Source organism: Leopardus geoffroyi, chromosome B1 (genome assembly GCF_018350155.1).
Source record: "Leopardus geoffroyi isolate Oge1 chromosome B1, O.geoffroyi_Oge1_pat1.0, whole genome shotgun sequence".
Taxonomy (NCBI): Eukaryota; Metazoa; Chordata; class Mammalia; order Carnivora; family Felidae; genus Leopardus; species Leopardus geoffroyi.
In genome coordinates, this window is record NC_059327.1 from 175542879 (window position 1) to 175560424 (window position 17546).

The following is a 17546-nucleotide window of genomic DNA, read 5'->3' on the forward strand; positions in this document are numbered from 1 at the left end:
CACCAAGATTGTTGGATTCTCTTTGCTCTTTGATCTCTTTCTTTCTATATGTGTCCACTGTTTTTGATCAACAGCAGCTTCTTTGCAGTAATTCTGATGCTGAGAAATGAAAGAATTAGGAAAAAAAAGTAATGTGTGGCTTTACATGCTCTCTTTATTTTCTATGTTTGTACTGTTACATTAACAAAAAAATAAATGATTATTTTCGTAGTTTTGCTAACCCCAGCTTTAAATCATAGGAATTTTGTAAGCATTTAACAAGCATTTCAGTTTGAGAAATTAGTCTTATCTTGTAACCTACATCAACTCTAACAAATCACTCATTAGCCCCTTTGCTTATTAAGTCAATTAGCAGTACAGCTTCCATTGATGGAGTCTGCAGCTTGAAGTGATGTCATCATAACATTCTCTGAACTTGATGAGGCTCTATCATGTTGGCTTTATTTATGCCCTGGCTCTGTGGGCCCATGCTGATTAAGATGGTCATTCTCATTTATTTTTAAATTGTTGGTCTTTAAATTCCTGGAGAGTTATGTGAGGATGAGTACCATCACTCCTTGTATTTTATTAGAATGTCCCAAATTATATTTTAAACAGGTTAAAGAAGACCAAGTCAAACAAATGGACATAGAAAATAGCTTTATTACCAAGTGGAAAGACACTCAAGTGAGTAGTAATAGTTAGATCTCCAAAGAATAAAAAAATAATTTCAAAAATAACAACAACTAAAAACTTCTGTTGTAAGTAAAGCTGTTTGTTGTATTTATTTTCAAGTTCCTATTTGAAGCAAAGTAAAAGTAATGGGGAAAAAAGAACCTAGATAAAATAGTTGCCTAATTCTGCAGCATGACGTTCATATGTGAAATGCCAAAGTATGTTAATGCAAATTTTTCAAAATACAGAAGGAAAAATCATTATTAATCTTATCAAATGCCCTTTATAAAATCAATTTCTAGTTACAAATGCACTATTAAAAATACGAGTGGATTTCAAAGGAAGCATTTAAAGCCAAAGAAATACAAGACTAAATTGAAAATTCAGCTCCGTAATGATTCTTTTTTCCATTATGATTTTGAAAATATAAATTATCTCTTCTATGCTTTTGCTCTGCATGCTCTCAGATGATTATATTAGTGGGAATTTTTCTAATGTCATCTTTGTAACATACGCTGATTTATGTCTGAAATTGACTATTTTCTAAATCTTCTTTTGCTTTCCTCAGTTGCATTATATTGGATTTGTGTGTTCAGGGTGCACTGCCGTTTTCCAGGGTACCTTTCCTTGTTTGATGAGCATTCATTGAACTTTCTTAAAATTGGTATTTAATCTTCTTCTAATCACTAGGAGTTGTAGTGGATTCTGGATACAAATGTAAATAATATAAATGGGTCGAGTATCTTCTGTTTATAGATATACTCAGAGAATGAAGCAAATGCTTCCTTACTAGGAACTACTATTAGGAGCTTATTAGGAGCTACTATTCCATAAGAAGGAGAGGAGAAAGGGCTGCCATTCCAGTGCCCGAGATCCCTGAGTGCTAGCACTATGACAGTACTTACCTACGAAAGCATCGCCTCCATTTTGACCTGAAGTAATTAATGTAGCCTGTAAAACTAAGAAATCTGGCTCATTATCAGTTAGTTCTCCTGAATCACTGTTTTTTTTTTGGGGGAGGGGGGGTGGCAAGGGGGATAGTCTCAGTCATGAAATAAAGGGTTGTGTGAGCCCAAGGTATAATCTTTGGCAGCATTACCTATGTTGTAATAAGATAAAATATGAGTGTCCTTCTGCATTTTTATCTTTTATGTTCATATTGCAATAATGAAATGAGTCTTGGCTGCTTTTTAATTAAGTGTACGTAAGTAGAAGAAAAGAATTGTCTATAAAATAGTAGTAATTGGACAGGAAAAGTAGAATACTTCGGAAAAACCTGTTCTTTTGCTTGTGTTTTTCTCTAATCCATTCAAAACTCTGCTCTGGTGTGTTTTTCTGACAGGCTCCATGTCTTATCCCTGTTTGAATTTCTTAGCTATTCTTGCTTTAGCTTCACTCTATGAGTTCTTTGTGTTTGCGTTTTTAATTTTTAAAATGTGTCCTTCCTGGAGAGTTGTTTATGCAAACACAGTGAAAAGTAGAAATGTCAACTGTATCTTTTCTTTCCTAGAATTTTTGTGTATCATCAAAAATGAGTAAGAAAAATTGGAAATAAGCTTTTCTAAGTCTGTAATGCCAGAGTAATTAAAAACACTTCTTCAAAGTACATTTTTTAGATGTTTTCTTTACTATTTTTTTTCATCAGATTTTATTCTTAGGCAAATTTAACTTCAGAATGATAGTTTCTCCGTTATGACCATTTTTTTTAAATTGTGAGATATTATTTCTAAGTGGTTATATAACTTAAGGCAATTTCTGAAAAAAGCTACTCAAAATATTTTTCATAGATTGGTTTAAATTCTGTGTTAATTATACTTTTCCTCATTATACTGATGATCTACATGGTGGTATCTTATGGTTTTTATTTTGTTAAGGAGTGTCTCTTCTTCACTTAATATGTCTCCTGGTCTATAATAGTGACCCAAATAATGTAACACTTAATGCTTGGCAGAAAGTAATTAAAATAAAAACCTCTCCTTATCATCTATCTTATTCTTTCACTTCAAATTTTTTTTCTTTGCTAACTATACTTACTCTTTTTGTAGTTGTAATATAGCTCCAACCTAATTTATCCTAAAATTTCAATTTTTGTGCATTATCGCTTTGAAAATCTAGCAATGCCTATTTTCTCTTTTAATTATGGGTATTTACCCACCCTGTAGATTAGAGCACAATTACATATGGATCCTTTTCATTCCCCATTTTGTTTCTCCTGTTAACATACATGGTGATGGCTCTTATAGCTTAAGAATAAGAATATGTTGAAAGTCCACATATTCCCCTTACAGACAGGTTTGTTATTTTAGTAAGAATATAAGAGTATTTCAGGACACTAAATTCTTAATTAAGAAATGAAGAAATTGCCCTGTGATTACATCCTTTGTGTAGATTCCTTTTTCTTAGTCAACCACATCTGGAAGATGAGAATTATTGTACTATTAACAGGCTCATTTCATTATTATGAAGTATTTAGAAAAAGGACTAGGACTTTCTGTCTTAAGTGTCATAGGTATGTTCTCAGAATATACCTATATTTACTCTCTTCACATCTGCCCTTTCCTAGGTTTCCCAGGCTGGAGATTTGTTAATTGAAGTGTATGTAGAAAAGAAAGAACCCGACTGCAGCATTATAATTCGGGTGAGTCCTAAAGATAGATGTAAAGGGTACTTCTGGAAATCGCAAGTATTAATACACATTAATTTATGTACCTTGAATTTTCCATCATCTCTTGTATTTTATTTCGCCTGTCCAGTTCAAACCATGATTGATTGACAGGATTGACTTTTTATTCCAATATTCTCCAGGAATTCCATAACTTAGTTATTTGGAAAGAGAACATTTAATGCACTTTAGGTTATGGTTACAATATTCTGTAGGTTCTAAAAAATAACTTGAGCTCAAATAGCTGCCCCTCCCTTTCCTAGCTTCTTAACATCAGGCAAATTAACTTACTCTGTCTGAGCCCCAACCATCTCACGTATAAAATCAGGAAAAATTAGAGTATTTACATAGTATCATTGATGTGAGTCCTCAGTAAGATACTGGGTGTAAAACACTTGGTGAATTGCCTGGCACAAATAATACTACTATTGGCATTTAATAATTACTACTAGTCCTATATTATTTTATTATTTATTAATAGTCTTCTACTCTTGTATCCTAGACTTTCTGTCTCCAATTTACTTGAATATTGGATAACTCTTTTATGAGAATATGAATCATTTTTTTCTTTCTTTTTTTTTTTTTTCCTGAATTAAAAGTATCCCTCTCGTGCTGCCATAATTCAGTACTTAGTCTGCCTTAGGGGGAGGGTAACAGTGGTTATTCAGATTCCTACTTAGTAAGACTACATTCTATGTTTGAAGAAGACATTTTGCCATCTAAAGTCCAATATTTAAACACAATGTTATGTATTTCTGGGCTTCAGTTTTGTTAGATGCATTGTAATTATTAATTTATATTTTTTAACGATTACATATGGTGTCTCTGTGGCACTGGTTAACTCACTTAGAACATGGAGTGAACTGCTACAGTAATAAGTTTTGTTCCAAAGAGGCAGGCCACTCCTTGGCCACATCAGATTTCCTATATTGATCGTGGCATGTTGATCATAGGGGACACGAGGAAGTAATGCAGAGAATCAGCACAAGTCCATCACTCATGCTAGAGGAGGTGTTCAGAGCACATGACTTAGCTCCACTTAACCACGCACTGTTTAGTAGCTCATTTTAACACAAGTTATTATAATTGAGCAAAATTCTTATTTTAAGTAGATGCACGTAAAGGACTATATAGTTTCACCTATAAGAACTCCAAATTCTCTTTAAAAACATAGCAAAAACTATGTAAAAATAATCATTAACATATGTTTCATGCTTAAGACTTTAGAAGACTATTCAGTTATATTTATTTCAGTTGGTTGTTACCTAAGTCCCAGGAAGCAGGTGAAACAGGAAATGTCTCAAGTTTACATGAATGCAAACTGGAAGTTAAAAGTGTTAAGGCCAGAATACATACCTTGGTCATCAGATTCCTAACCTGATGCTCATCATACTGATTTCTATGTTCCTTAGAGTAATAATTTGCAAAGTGTACCGTGTGCAGTTCTAGGAGCTCCCTGTCCTTGGGAGCCCTCTGAAACAAGGAATGGAGTTCAGTTTTCCACTCCCATGTCTACCTGAGGCACTCCCTGCCTCTCTTGCGGTTTAGTTTCTCAGTAATTTATTATTTTAAGAGAGGGTTATGCTTCTTAAAAAAAATGTCAGAGCCATTCAGATGAGCAGCATTATTGAAATGATTCATCTGATGTTTCTACTACAGTTTTCCACTTTGCCCAGATAGTGAGATTTTTTTTCTCTTTCAAGATTATATTTCATTGGGCTGTTTAAAATGAAAGATAGTAGACTTCATTGTATCATTAATACATTCTAAAGAAATTACTAAATTCCACAAAGCCCAGAAAATAGACTGTATGAGTTACCTGTAATGGAAGGTGTTCTGTGCTACTTACATACGTGCGATATGCTCATGATGGGTCATGGACAAGAGAAATGGTAACGAGCACATTCCTGTTGGAAGAACTTTTAAAATAGGTGCATACTTTGACTGAAAATGTGCAAACGAGGTTGCAGTCGCAGTATCCTAATGTTTAAAACATCTTCTCTTTGTTTACGGTTACAACTAAATTCAAATTGAAGAAAGCCAGCTTGCTTTTGTCCAGTGTGCATTTAAGATTGGCAAAAACAAAAACACGAAGAAACAAATCAAAAATCCCAAAAGTCCCTGAAGAAGACAGCATGCTTATGCCATGGCCTCAGGCTTTGGGACTCTCGTAGAGCTGGCCTCTGCTCTGCAGTCCTGGCTCTAGCGTGCTTTGGGACCCCACCATCTGTCACTTGGCATGGTGGGGCCCACCACAAACCACTAAGACCCTGGGGCTTTTTGGCATGGTAGACAGCAGTCGATTGTGTATAATTCGGGGCCCAGACTGAATCAACCAAACCACTTTGAACTCATGAATATAAAACTGATGAGTGAAATTTTTTACTCCTAGAATGCTGTTGGATTCACTGTCTAGTGAAAGATCTTCTGTGTATGATTAGGTACATTTTCTTTTTCCCTAATTGCTCACTGAGAAAAAACATATTTTCCCAGATTATGTCTATATTGTAAGATGTTCATGTGCTCACATTAAAATGTATTCTATTTTATGGAGAAGATCTGAATATGCTGTTTTTGTTTGTTTGTTTGCTTGCTTGTTTTCTTCTGTGTGCTTAGAGAAGCTAAGTAAACATACTAAGGGAGAAACTTAAGAGTGTCATAAGGTGGTGGATGGGGTGACCACTATTGCCTCTGTCATATAGCTATTTCTGTGTCCGATGTACATTCTGAAGAAATTTTGCTTCTCTTACAGATCTCTCCTGTGATGGAAGCAGAGGAATTAACTAATGATATATTAGCAATAAAAAATATAATTCCTGTGAAAGGTGATATCTGGGCCACATTTGAAGTCATTGAAAATGAAGAGCTAGGTAAGTGATTTTCATGATAGGATTCTTAAATTCCTTATAGTATGAAGAAGTACTATTTTTGTGCCAAGCAATTATGAACATTTTGTGTTTTTTAAAGATTAACTTCTCATTTTTCATTCCCTTCTACCTCTGTGCATGTGTGCTATGTCATTGCCACTTGAGTTTGCCCTTCGATGATTTTACTCATCTAAATGATTATTTTGTTGACTATGGAAATATAATGCAAAGCATTAGACATCCATGTTGCTACTTTAAGAAATAGGCCTTTGTTTGTAAAGACAAGCAATTTTATTTGTAACTTCTAATTTTTTTAATGTTAAATAAACATAAATAAAATAAATAAGTTTTGAGAGAGAGAGAGAGAGGGCAAGCAGAGGAGGGCAAAGAGAGAGGGAGACACAGAAAGGGAAGCAGGCTCCAGGCTCTGAGCTGCCAGCACAGAGCCTGGCACAGGGCTTAAACCCATGAACTGTGAGATCATGACCTGAGCCGAAGTCCAGCACTTAATCGGCTGAGCCACCCAGGCACCCCTGATTTATAACTATTCTGAATGGCACTATCACTATCCATCTCATTTCCTATACGCTGCTCTTTTAACAAAAACAATGTTGATTTAAAAGATTATTTATTGTTAAAGAAAAAACTTTTTTAAGCTAGTAGCAGCTTATTTTTTGTTTTTTGTTTCTTCTTTTCATCTTAGTGGAGTAGATCAGATATTTTATCATCTTTTATCTCAGACATGGAAGGGTAGAGATTTTAAAACACCTTGACTATCCCAGTAGTCAGATGCTGAATAAGCTTTACATTCTAATGACACCATTTGGTTTTAAAGACCTCTAGGAAAAAAAAAAAACAAAAAAAAAACAAAACAAAAAAAAAAAAGATGCAGAATGTCTTTGTCCCTTGACCATCTGTCTAGCTGCTACCTACTAAGGTGTTGGGACCCTTTCAAGTATAGCTGTCAAACTGCCAAAAGTAAAATCTTGCCACCTGCAAGCTCAAGATAAAAATTAAAATTCAACATTGAAATACCCTATCGTGTATTAGTAGGAGTGTTGTAATCAATGTTCGAATAAAATGGGATGTCAACTATTTTGTCTCTCATTAGTCTACATATTTTCATATCGTTGTTTTTATCATGCATAATTCTTTAAAAATCTAACTCCTGAAAAGGTAATAAAAAAGTAATTTTTAGATATTAATTGTCAAGATTCAGTGACTCCCATGCTTTGGTGTTGGTTCACGCTGTGTCTCCCCATATTTCGTCTCTCCCATTTACAGAAAGTGGTTTAGCAGATGACCACTGTGACCCCCAGCTTCTAAGCCCAGTTAATTTGATTCAGGCTTTACCTGTCCTCTCCATAGGGTTTATTACTAAGGACTATTCCCATTCCTTTTGAAGGTCTTTCACTCTGTATTTGATACTACCTGGATTGTCCTTCTTGCTCTCTACTCCTTTTATTTCTTTTGTCAATTTTTCCTTTGTCTATCCACTAAGTGGTAGCTTTTTGCTGACCCAATCTCCTTTGCCATCTTTTTTCATCATATATGTTCTTGATAGATAATCCCTTCCATTCTTGGTCTTTGCCTAACCAGGGTAGGCTGGTATTTCCCAAATGCATCTTTACTCTCCCGCATCTGGCCCACCAGTTTACCTCCTTTGAAACCCATACTAAGGGTTCCATTGAACTTTGTGTCTCTTGAGGAGAGCTCCTTGGAAGGAAGGAGGAACTTTCTTTTTTCTGTCTCTAGTGTCTGGCATAATGCCTTACACATAGTTGCCATACAGTTAAAATCTAAATAAGTAAAGCACAGTTTTTCATTACTATATGGTATATAGGTGGTACAGTCTTTTGATTTTTTGTTGTTTAATTTTAAGGAAAGGGTTAGGTTACTAGCTTCATTGTAATTGTAAGTAAAGGATAACTCTCAGTATTACTGCCAAAGTTATCTTTCTAAATCACAAATAGGATCATATTGTTCCACTGTTTAAAACCCTTTCGTTAGGGGCGCCTGGGTGGCGCAGTCGGTTAAGCGTCCGACTTCAGCCAGGTCACGATCTTGCGGTCCGTGAGTTCGAGCCCCGCGTCAGGCTCTGGGCTGATGGCTCAGAGCCTGGAGCCTGTTTCCGATTCTGTGTCTCCCTCTCTCTCTGCCCCTCCCCCGTTCATGCTCTGTCTCTCTCTGTCCCAAAAATAAATAAACGTTGAAAAAAAAAAAAATTAAAAAAAAATAAATAAAACCCTTTCGTTAGGTGCTTATTGCCTGTCCTTCAAGATCCAGTTTAGATGGTCCTTCTTCCATGATGATGTTTAGACAAACATAGTTCCCACTGAGCTTTTCTGATTATTTGATTATAGATCCATAATACTGCATATTATCTGACTTGTAGAATAGTATCGTGTATCTGACTCTGCCCCAGAATATTAGTTTTTCAGGACATTTGCCATTATTTTTTAGACCTTTCTATCTGTCACTACCTCTAGTGTAGTGCAGTGATATAGAATAGACCCTAAAAATATCTTATTAACTGAAGTGGAATAAAAAAATACATGCATTCGGAACTTGAGTGACTCGGACTGTTGCTCTTTGGATTAGATGTATCCAAGTAGAAGGTACATGAAAAGTAATTCCTGTTTACAGATTAGGAATCACTAGGAGATTTCAAGGCCCTGCTTAGCTCTTAGACAGCTGATTGTTTCCCATGTGCTTCTATTTCTGTTGAATTTATGAGGACATCCACAGCAAAATAATGAATCATGGATTTGGGGATAGACATCCTCTCCCACTGCCCTTATTCTCTCAAGGACTGATTTAAAGCATATCCCAGTGTCACATCATTGGAGCTCTATGCCTTTGGGCATTGGTCCTCCTGACTGAGAAGAACAAGCGGAATGAGTGAAGACAGGAAGTAATTATTTATAGCTAGAAGAGAGGTTGCAGTATATCTGGCAACATTGTTACTAGATTTCATCCTGGAAAATGAAAGGCTGCTTACTCTGAAAGTGGCTGGTTATTAACTTGCATATGACAATTAGTACTTCACAAATTGTAAGATTAGAGTGAGTTGGGATTTTGTTTTGTTTTTGTTTTGTTGTTGTTGTCTTTTGGTTTCTTTCTAACTCAAAAAAAAAAAGTTATCTTGGGGTTCCTGGGTGACTCAGTTGATTAAACGTCCAACCCTAGGTTTCAGTTCAGGTCACAATCTCATGGTTTCGTGAGTTCAAGCCCCACATTCGGCTCTGTCCTGACAGTGCAGAGTCTGCTTAGGGTTCTTTCTCTTCCTCTCTCTCTGCTCCTCCCCCACTCATGCTGTCTCTGTCTCTTTCAAATAAATAAACTTTAAAATAATAATAAAAAGAGGTGCCTGGGTGGCTCAGTCTGATGAGCATCTGACTTTGGCTCAGGTCATGATCTCACAGCTCATGAGTTCGAGCCCCGCATCAGGCTCTGTGCTGACAGCTCAGAGCCTGGAGTCTGCTTTGGATTCTGTGTCTCCCCCTCTCTCTGCCCCTAACCCACTTGCATTCTGTCTCTCTCAAAAATAAATAAACATTAAAAAAAATTTAATAATAAAAAAGTTATCTTGATGAAAATATAAAAATACTTATGAGACAATCAAAGGAACACCCCGTGTACACCAGGAAAGAATACATTTGATGGAGTTAAGAATTCACATTTGGCATGGTTTTAATATCTGGTCAACCCTTTAAGTAGAATTCTCCAGAAGAGAAAGCTAAGATCATTTTTACTGCCTCTAAGGGAGCAGTGCTAGGAGAGCAGCAGAGGGGCCAGTGATCGTGCTTTACTGAAGCAGATGGAACCTGTGTGTTCCACCTGACCTGCTGAAATGTTAAAAGCTTTATTTCTAGTAGCATGCAGGGAAGACAAAGTACAATATAAAAAGAAGCTAAAAGTGAAGGCGTTGGTAGTCACAAGATTGTAGTTGATAGGAAGAATGTCAGTAGAGAATTGCTGCTTTTTCAAATGTAATTATAAATCCCCCAAGTAACCAAAAATAGTCTGAGAGATAGAGAGGTAGAGGGGTAAGTAAGTGAACCAGAAGTGCTGGATTTTGTTTTAGGTGTCACTAAATTTTCTACCCTGTCATATCCAATGCCCCTTTTATAATAAGTATTTTGTAACGTTTCCTTTACTCTTCTGAGATACTCTATTATATTTAGTTTTTTTAAAAAAATAATACCCTAGTTATATAAAAATAAGAGGAAAATATGTTATATAAATGCCCAGAAACCCCTATATGGTTGAGGATAATGAAAATAGATTCTTAAACCTATAAATGGAATTGCCATGGGTATGACAAGTACCAAAGCAGACTGATAGAAGCATGTCAATTTGTGACTCCTATATCATTAGCATCACTGCTGTCATTGGTGAAATTGTGTCCTAGTCCATTCAGGCTGCCATAGTGGAATTCCATAGATGGGAGCTTATAAATAGTAGGAATTATTTTTCACAGTTCTGGAGGCTGGGAAGTTTCACAAGATCAGGGTGCCAGTAGATTCAGGTCTGGTGATGGCCTGTTTTCAGCTTCATAGAGGGCTGTCTTTTCCCTGTGTTCCCACATGATGGAAGGGAGCTCTTTGGGGTCTCTTTTACAAGGGACCCCATGCATGAGTGCTCTGCATTCAAGACCTCTCTGAAAGGCCCTACTCCCTAATACCATCATATTGGGGATTAGGTATCACCATATGAATTTGAGGAGGACAAACATTCAGACCATAGCAAATGGTGGGCAACTTTTATTTTGCTTATTTGGTAGTCAGATTGATGGAAAAATATGACCTATTAAAACCATATAAATACTTTGAGAATGTGTATGTAAAGCTGAGTTAAATTCTAGGCTCAGCTAATTTCTGAGTTGGTTTCCCCTCTAAGTGAAGGTCTGGTGGGACTTTTGAAATTTGTACTGGGTAGAGAAACGGTCATTCTTGTCTTATTCATTGAAAGATGCTAAGTAACCTTCACCCACTGCTGCCACTCATTAAGACAAGCTGAAACCTACTCTGGGAGAGGGTACCACCTTCATCCAGAGCTAATCTTCTGAAGTATGCTCTTATCTTAATGCTTCAACTTCAGACGGAAAGGCCTTCACATGCTGGAAGAGGAGGAAGAAGAAAAAAAAAAAAAAAAAAAAAAAAAGAAAAACACCCAAGGGGCCTCATTTTAAGTGGGCTTTTTCACTGAGCGGTTCAAGTTTTTTGAAGCAGTTGCTTTCTCTGAAGGAGTATCAGAACATTTTCTTGTTTCTTCCTCATAGTTACTGTGATATGGAAGAGCTGTTCATTTTTTCATCAGGGTTCTTTCCAGCCCTTCTTCTGATGACACAGAAATGCTTTCACCCTCTGATTGTGTGGACAAGACTGAGAAAACTTGCATAGCTCTTAGTTTGGCGCTAAGAATTTAACTGTTGGGGTAATCATGATTGTTTGAGGAAATCCTGTGTCATTACTGCCAAAAATTTAAGGACAACACCCGTTAATTACAGTGGAAATTGGATAGCTCTCTCTCTTTTTAACAAGGCAGGCCAGGTTTATTCTGTGGACATGATTTTAAGATATGGAAAATGAGGGGCGCCTGGTTATGAGGTGTTCGGTCGGTTAAGCATCTGACTCTTGATGTTGTCTCAGGTCAATATTTCACAATTTGTTAGTTCGAGCCCCACACTGGGGCATTGTGCTGACAGTGTGGAGCCTGCTTGAGATTCTCTCTGTCTCCAACTCTCTCTGTTCCTCCCCCCACTGGTGCTCTCAACTCTTTCTCTTTCTCAAAAAAAAAAAAAAAAAAAATTAAAAAATAATGATAATGTGATTTATGTAACTAAATAACCTCCTCCATAACCTTTTCTTCTCAAATAACTATACTGAATTCTCAGCAATTTTTATGCTATAGATAGTAAGCAACTGAGTTATTTATTTCTAGTAATGCCCTAATGCCAGATGATGTACATACCATATAATCTATCATGACAGATGGCTGCAAATGGAACTGTAAATAAAAACTTGTTTATTGGTAGGAATTTATATTCTAGCAACGTTTGATGTCTCAATTTCCCCTGCCTATTATCTCTTAAGGTGGATTTTAATGCCATTTTATAAACATAGCATTGGTAGTCTAATAAATACGTAACCTTTTCATCCCATGTTTCAGCTCTGTTTTTATGCAGGAACTTGGATATTCAGGATTTTCACTGTCCTAAAGCATGTCATAATATGATACTGATGTGAAAAACATACTTAGCAAATTTTTTTGCAAATCTGTATTTCTGTATCTGTGGTGTCAGTTATACTGTGATTGTAATATCACTAAGAACGGTTTAGAGCTACCACTGTAGTATCTATCTACTTACAGTAGGGACCCTCTTTAATGCAAATGTTCTAATACTTGGAAGTTTCATTACCAATTTAATTTGATAATAAAGAAGAGTGAGATTTTATTTTAATCCAGATACTGTTTTCCAGTTGGGAATATAATTCTTACCTCTAAGCTGACTGTGGGCTCATCAGTTTCCTTAAGTGCAGGATGTTGAAAGTCTCTTGGTATTATTTCCTTAGCATCTTGTCACCAAGGATAGGAAAGTGAAGAGGGAAGTATGATTTGACATTGTTTTTTTACTTATGTTTGGTGCTCAGAAAAATCTTGGTGAGTTGATACTTTTTTCTCCAAATTACATGTAGGAAAATAATTATGTGAGAGTTCACATACTTGCCCAAAATAAAACTTAAGTTGGTGTTTAAAAATACTGGGTTTTAAAGTCAGGTGGATATGAGGTTCACATCTTTGTTCTTCTCTTGAACCAGCTCTTTGGCCTTAGGCAAGTCATCCCTCTAATCCTTGTTTTTCTTTATATGTAAAATATGAATGATACCTAATGAAGAGTGCTGTGAGGATTAAAAGTGATAACCTGTGTATCTGGTATGTATTGTCTGATACATGGTTATTCCAGAAATGACAACTGTTAATGGTATCAGTACCATCCCAGAGATTGCAAGTAGTGGAACCAAGAATTACATACATTATGCCAAATGTAAAGAGAGTACTTATTCTATAATTAGTTTTTTTAAGAAATATAGTTAATTCTAATTATAACCTCCATTAATAGAAGACAACCATTAATGGATTAATCAACAATTGAATTTGTAACTTTGACAATTTATAGGAAGTTATGACCTTTGTCAAAACTTTTAGAAAATTACTTGAAGAAAAATGGGACTGACAGAGCATAGAAGATTTTGGCTGACTTTGAAATTTGGCAGAATTTTGTCTGCTGATTCATTACCAAATATTTTCTGTTAATTATAGTCCACCATAGAAACATCTAGTAAGGGGGCACCTGGGTGGTTCAGTTTAGCGTCCGACTTCGGCTCAGGTCATGATCTCACGGTTGGAGCGTTCAAGTCCCGCGTCGGGCTCTGTTCTGACAGCTGAGCCTGGAGCCTGCTGTGGATCCTGTGTCTTACCTCTCACTGCCCACCCCCCACTTGTACGCTCGCTCTCAAAATAAATAAACATTAAAAAAAAAAATGTCTGTTAAGTACTTAGCAGTCTGCTGTGTACTAAGGGGTATATATATGTACACAAGAGGTAGATTTGTCTTTAAAATGTATGGCTTAGTTGCTTTTTTTTTTTTTTTTAATTGCCATTGTCATAATGAGTAGGCTTGCTCTAATAAATATTGAATAGTAAAGCAAAAATCTGGTTCTTTACAATGGCAGCAGAAAAATTTGTCTTTTTCTTCTGTGGACTGGGGATTATTGATACATTCTGGAATGCTGAGGTCACAGCAGGGGGAGAGGAGTATTAAGGAGATGTGATATATTTGGTCTTTTTACTTATCATTGTATCACCAATTAAAATATCATGGTTCCTATGTGAGTATGATGCTCTTGACATGCTCTTTGTTTGCCATTAGTGTTTTTACTTTAATTGAAGGTGAAAAGCCAGAATGCTGTGCTCTTTGTATTTAGGAGGGGATGAAAGGGTTGAATTGACTTATATTCGACTGTGACCCTGAGAAAGCTGCATCAGCATGTTTACGCTAGAGCTGATGCTCTTGCTACTTCAATTGTGCCATTTTCAGGGTACTGTGAAAAGGTTTGAATTTCTTTTATTCCAGCCTCTGTTCGGTTCTAACATTTTATTAACTGATTGTCATATTTTGATCCGGAAAAAAAATTTACTATAAAGCTTTGATTGTGATTCTAAGACCAGTTTGTTGTTGTTGTTGTTTTTTTTTAACTCTGTGCTAAGAATTTGTAACACATTTAAAAGTATGATTGCCTAAAACAAAACATATGAATGAGTATTTATCAAGGAGAAATGTTTAAGATGTCATTAACTTCTTGCTTTTGGCCTATTGTATCAACAGTTAATACATAATATTGCCACATAGTATCTCACTAATAGATATAAATGACATAGTAGTATTTTGATTATTTTCATCTGTTCTCTGTTGAAGGCATATTTTTTTTAAAAATGTTTATTTACTTTTGATAGAGCAAGAGCAGGGGAGGGGCAGAGAGAGAGGGAGACAGAGGATTCCCCAGTGGGCTCTGTGCTGACAGCAGAGAGTCCTTGCTGGGGCTTGAACCCATGAACCGTGAGATCATGACTTGAGCCAAAGTCAGACGCCTAACTGACTGAGCCATCCAGGTGCCTCTTAGGCATATTTTATAATTTCATATTAATTGACTATGATAGTATCAGCTATAAATTGTTCGCTGGTATTGATCCAATATTATAACATGCTAATGTCAGGATAAACAAAGGTTATTACTTACTACTGAGCAAAATTAACTTTGCTAGTCCTTTTACAATTAATTACATGCATATTCGTATAGCTTTCCAAAAGCAAGCCAGAATATTATCTGAATTAAAAACAGAGGAAGAAACTGATTTCTCTTAGAAAAGGATAGGATTATTTCTGAGATTTTATCTAGAGGATAGCACCTCTGAATTTTTTTTTTTTTTTTTTTAAATTTTTTTCAACGTTTATTTATTTTTGGGACAGAGAGAGACAGAGCATGAACGGGGGAGGGGCAGAGAGAGAGGGAGACACAGAATCGGAAACAGGCTCCAGGCTCTGAGCCATCAGCCCAGAGCCTTGACGTGGGGCTCGAACTCACGGACTGCGAGATCGTGACCTGGCTGAAGTCGGATGCTTAACCGACTGCGCCACCCAGGCGCCCCTGAATTTTTTTTTTTTTAATAGCTGGGTAACAAATGTCCCCGCATAGATTCATTTATACAGTAAATTTCATCATATGTTTAATGGTGTTCTAGGTGTTAGGGTCTCTTGTATGTAGCCCTAGCATTATTATTGTGTAACATAAGATATGGTCATATTTTTTTGTTGCATATACATCTTTCTTAAAGGATTTTTTTTAATGTATAAAAGCTGATAACTTACTATTTTTTTCAGTTTGATTCAGTATTACTATTTTTTGCAGAACGCCCACTTCACTACACAGAAAATGTGTTGGAACAGGTGCTTCGGTGGAGTTCACTAGCTGAACCTGGCTCTGCTTATCTTGTGGTGAAGAGATTCTTAACCATTGACACAGTCAATCACTATAATGGTAGGTGTTATTTCACCTTGCAACTACAATAGAAAATTCAAGTGGCTAAAGGATAATTATTATGGCTCAACGATTATTTGATAATGTAAAAAATGAGAAGCTGCATACAAATCTACTTGACACAGTATTGTAGAATAGGAAGAAGAATATAGAGACAGAGTACCACATGCCCAAGTCAAATTTTCCTGGAAAGTAGCACACTGCTAATACTGGCTAATTTGATGTCCCAAGTTAAGGTTTTGGGAAGGAGTGGTTTATATTTTTTTAAAAGGACTTTTTTTTTGCAACACTTTTGTGTCTTTCTAATTTTTAAATAGATGGTGACTCTTCTTCCTGAATTATGTTCCCATTTGAAAGTTCTCTGGGCATTCAAGTGCAAGTTATACAAACTCTGAGACTGAGTATTTGTAATTCTCACTTATTTTGGGGGTGGTACTGGGGGAAAGAAAAGGAAGTACAAAATGATACGCTCCCAATAAGGATACTTGCCATCCATCTGGGAGAAGACACGTACACACGTGAGGTAGAAAAAGTTAGCACAAGGCAAACACGCAGGACAGTCTCTGAACCTTTGTGAGGTATCAGAAAACTTTTATTTTGAAACTGATTCATCTGTTATATTGTCATCAGCTGACAAATTAGAAAAAGATTTACTGCCGGCACTGTACATAAACCAACCCTGAAATCATTTAAGTTTTAGAAGATAAACTTTACTACAACTTTTATGATTGATATTAATAGTAGCTGTTACTATTTATTAATCACATATTATTAATCAAGCTCTGTACCTACTAAAGCTCATTTAAATTTCTTTAAACTTCCCAAATTGTGATTTGAATTTTCCAAATGGGGAAACAGAAGTACAGAAAAATGAAGTAATTTGCCCCAGATCAGACAGTTACTAAATATTGGATTTGAGAACAGATTGGTCTGTGGTCTAATTTTATATATATGTACAGCTCTTACATGCTGGAAACCTTCTTAGAAGGATTTCAGGATTTCCAGCTAATGGCCATAGATCTGTAAGTGCTTAATTGTACCACAGCTAATCTGATAAATTTCTGATTTCATGATAATGTCCTAGTCTATTGTGGCAGCTGTAACTATGATAGACTGGTGGCTTATAAACAGCAGAAATTTATTTTTCACAGTCTGGAGACTGGAAGTCTGAGATGAAGGTTGCAGCATGGTCCAGTTCTGGTGAGAACTTCCTTCCAGGTTGCAGACTTTGTTCTTCTCATGTCTTCACAGAGTGGAGAGTAAGAGAGGAAGCAAGCTCTGTTGTGATTTATTAGGACACGTTCTATCACGAGGGCTCACCCTCTGAATTCATCTAATCCTAATTACTGCCCAAAGACCCTACCTCCTAGTACCATCACATCAGGAGGTAGGGTTTGAATTTCGGGGGGCACAGACATTGACCATAACATGTCTTTTACGTCTTATGTGTCTGTCCTTTGTGTGTTATATTTACATGAAAGCATTTTTCCAAAAGGCAAACAGTTGAACTACTTTACTTCTATGTCATTCTCATCTTATGGGCATCTCAAAAAACCAAACAGGTGTTATTCTTCTTGCTGTAGACATTTAACCTTTTAGAAACCTTTATCTTATTTTAAATCCCTTTATCATAACTGCATATGTTTTTGACTACATACCTACACCTCTTAAGGATTGCAACAGAAATTTTCTCATACAAACATGACTCTATGATGTTGTAGGGCAGTGGTTCTCAGGTGGATGCAGTTTTGTTCCCCAGGG

General features: G+C 36.2%; 1 protein-coding gene across 5 annotated transcripts in view; it reads left to right on the forward strand.

The window, feature by feature from the left end:
- Window positions 1-17546, forward strand: part of ARAP2 (ArfGAP with RhoGAP domain, ankyrin repeat and PH domain 2) — a 189326-nt gene that overhangs the window by 134726 nt on the left and 37054 nt on the right. For 3 of the 5 annotated variants that reach the window (XM_045474298.1, XM_045474300.1, XM_045474296.1), the window contains exons 24-27: window positions 598-666; window positions 3218-3292; window positions 6069-6186; window positions 15657-15785. In XM_045474298.1, coding sequence (XP_045330254.1) covers window positions 598-666; window positions 3218-3292; window positions 6069-6186; window positions 15657-15785 — 391 coding nt within the window. Of the gene's footprint in view, window positions 1-597; window positions 667-3217; window positions 3293-6068; window positions 6187-15656; window positions 15786-17036; window positions 17163-17546 lie in introns of those variants that run through there. The other 2 variants (XM_045474301.1, XM_045474299.1) reach the window with 2 other exon arrangements.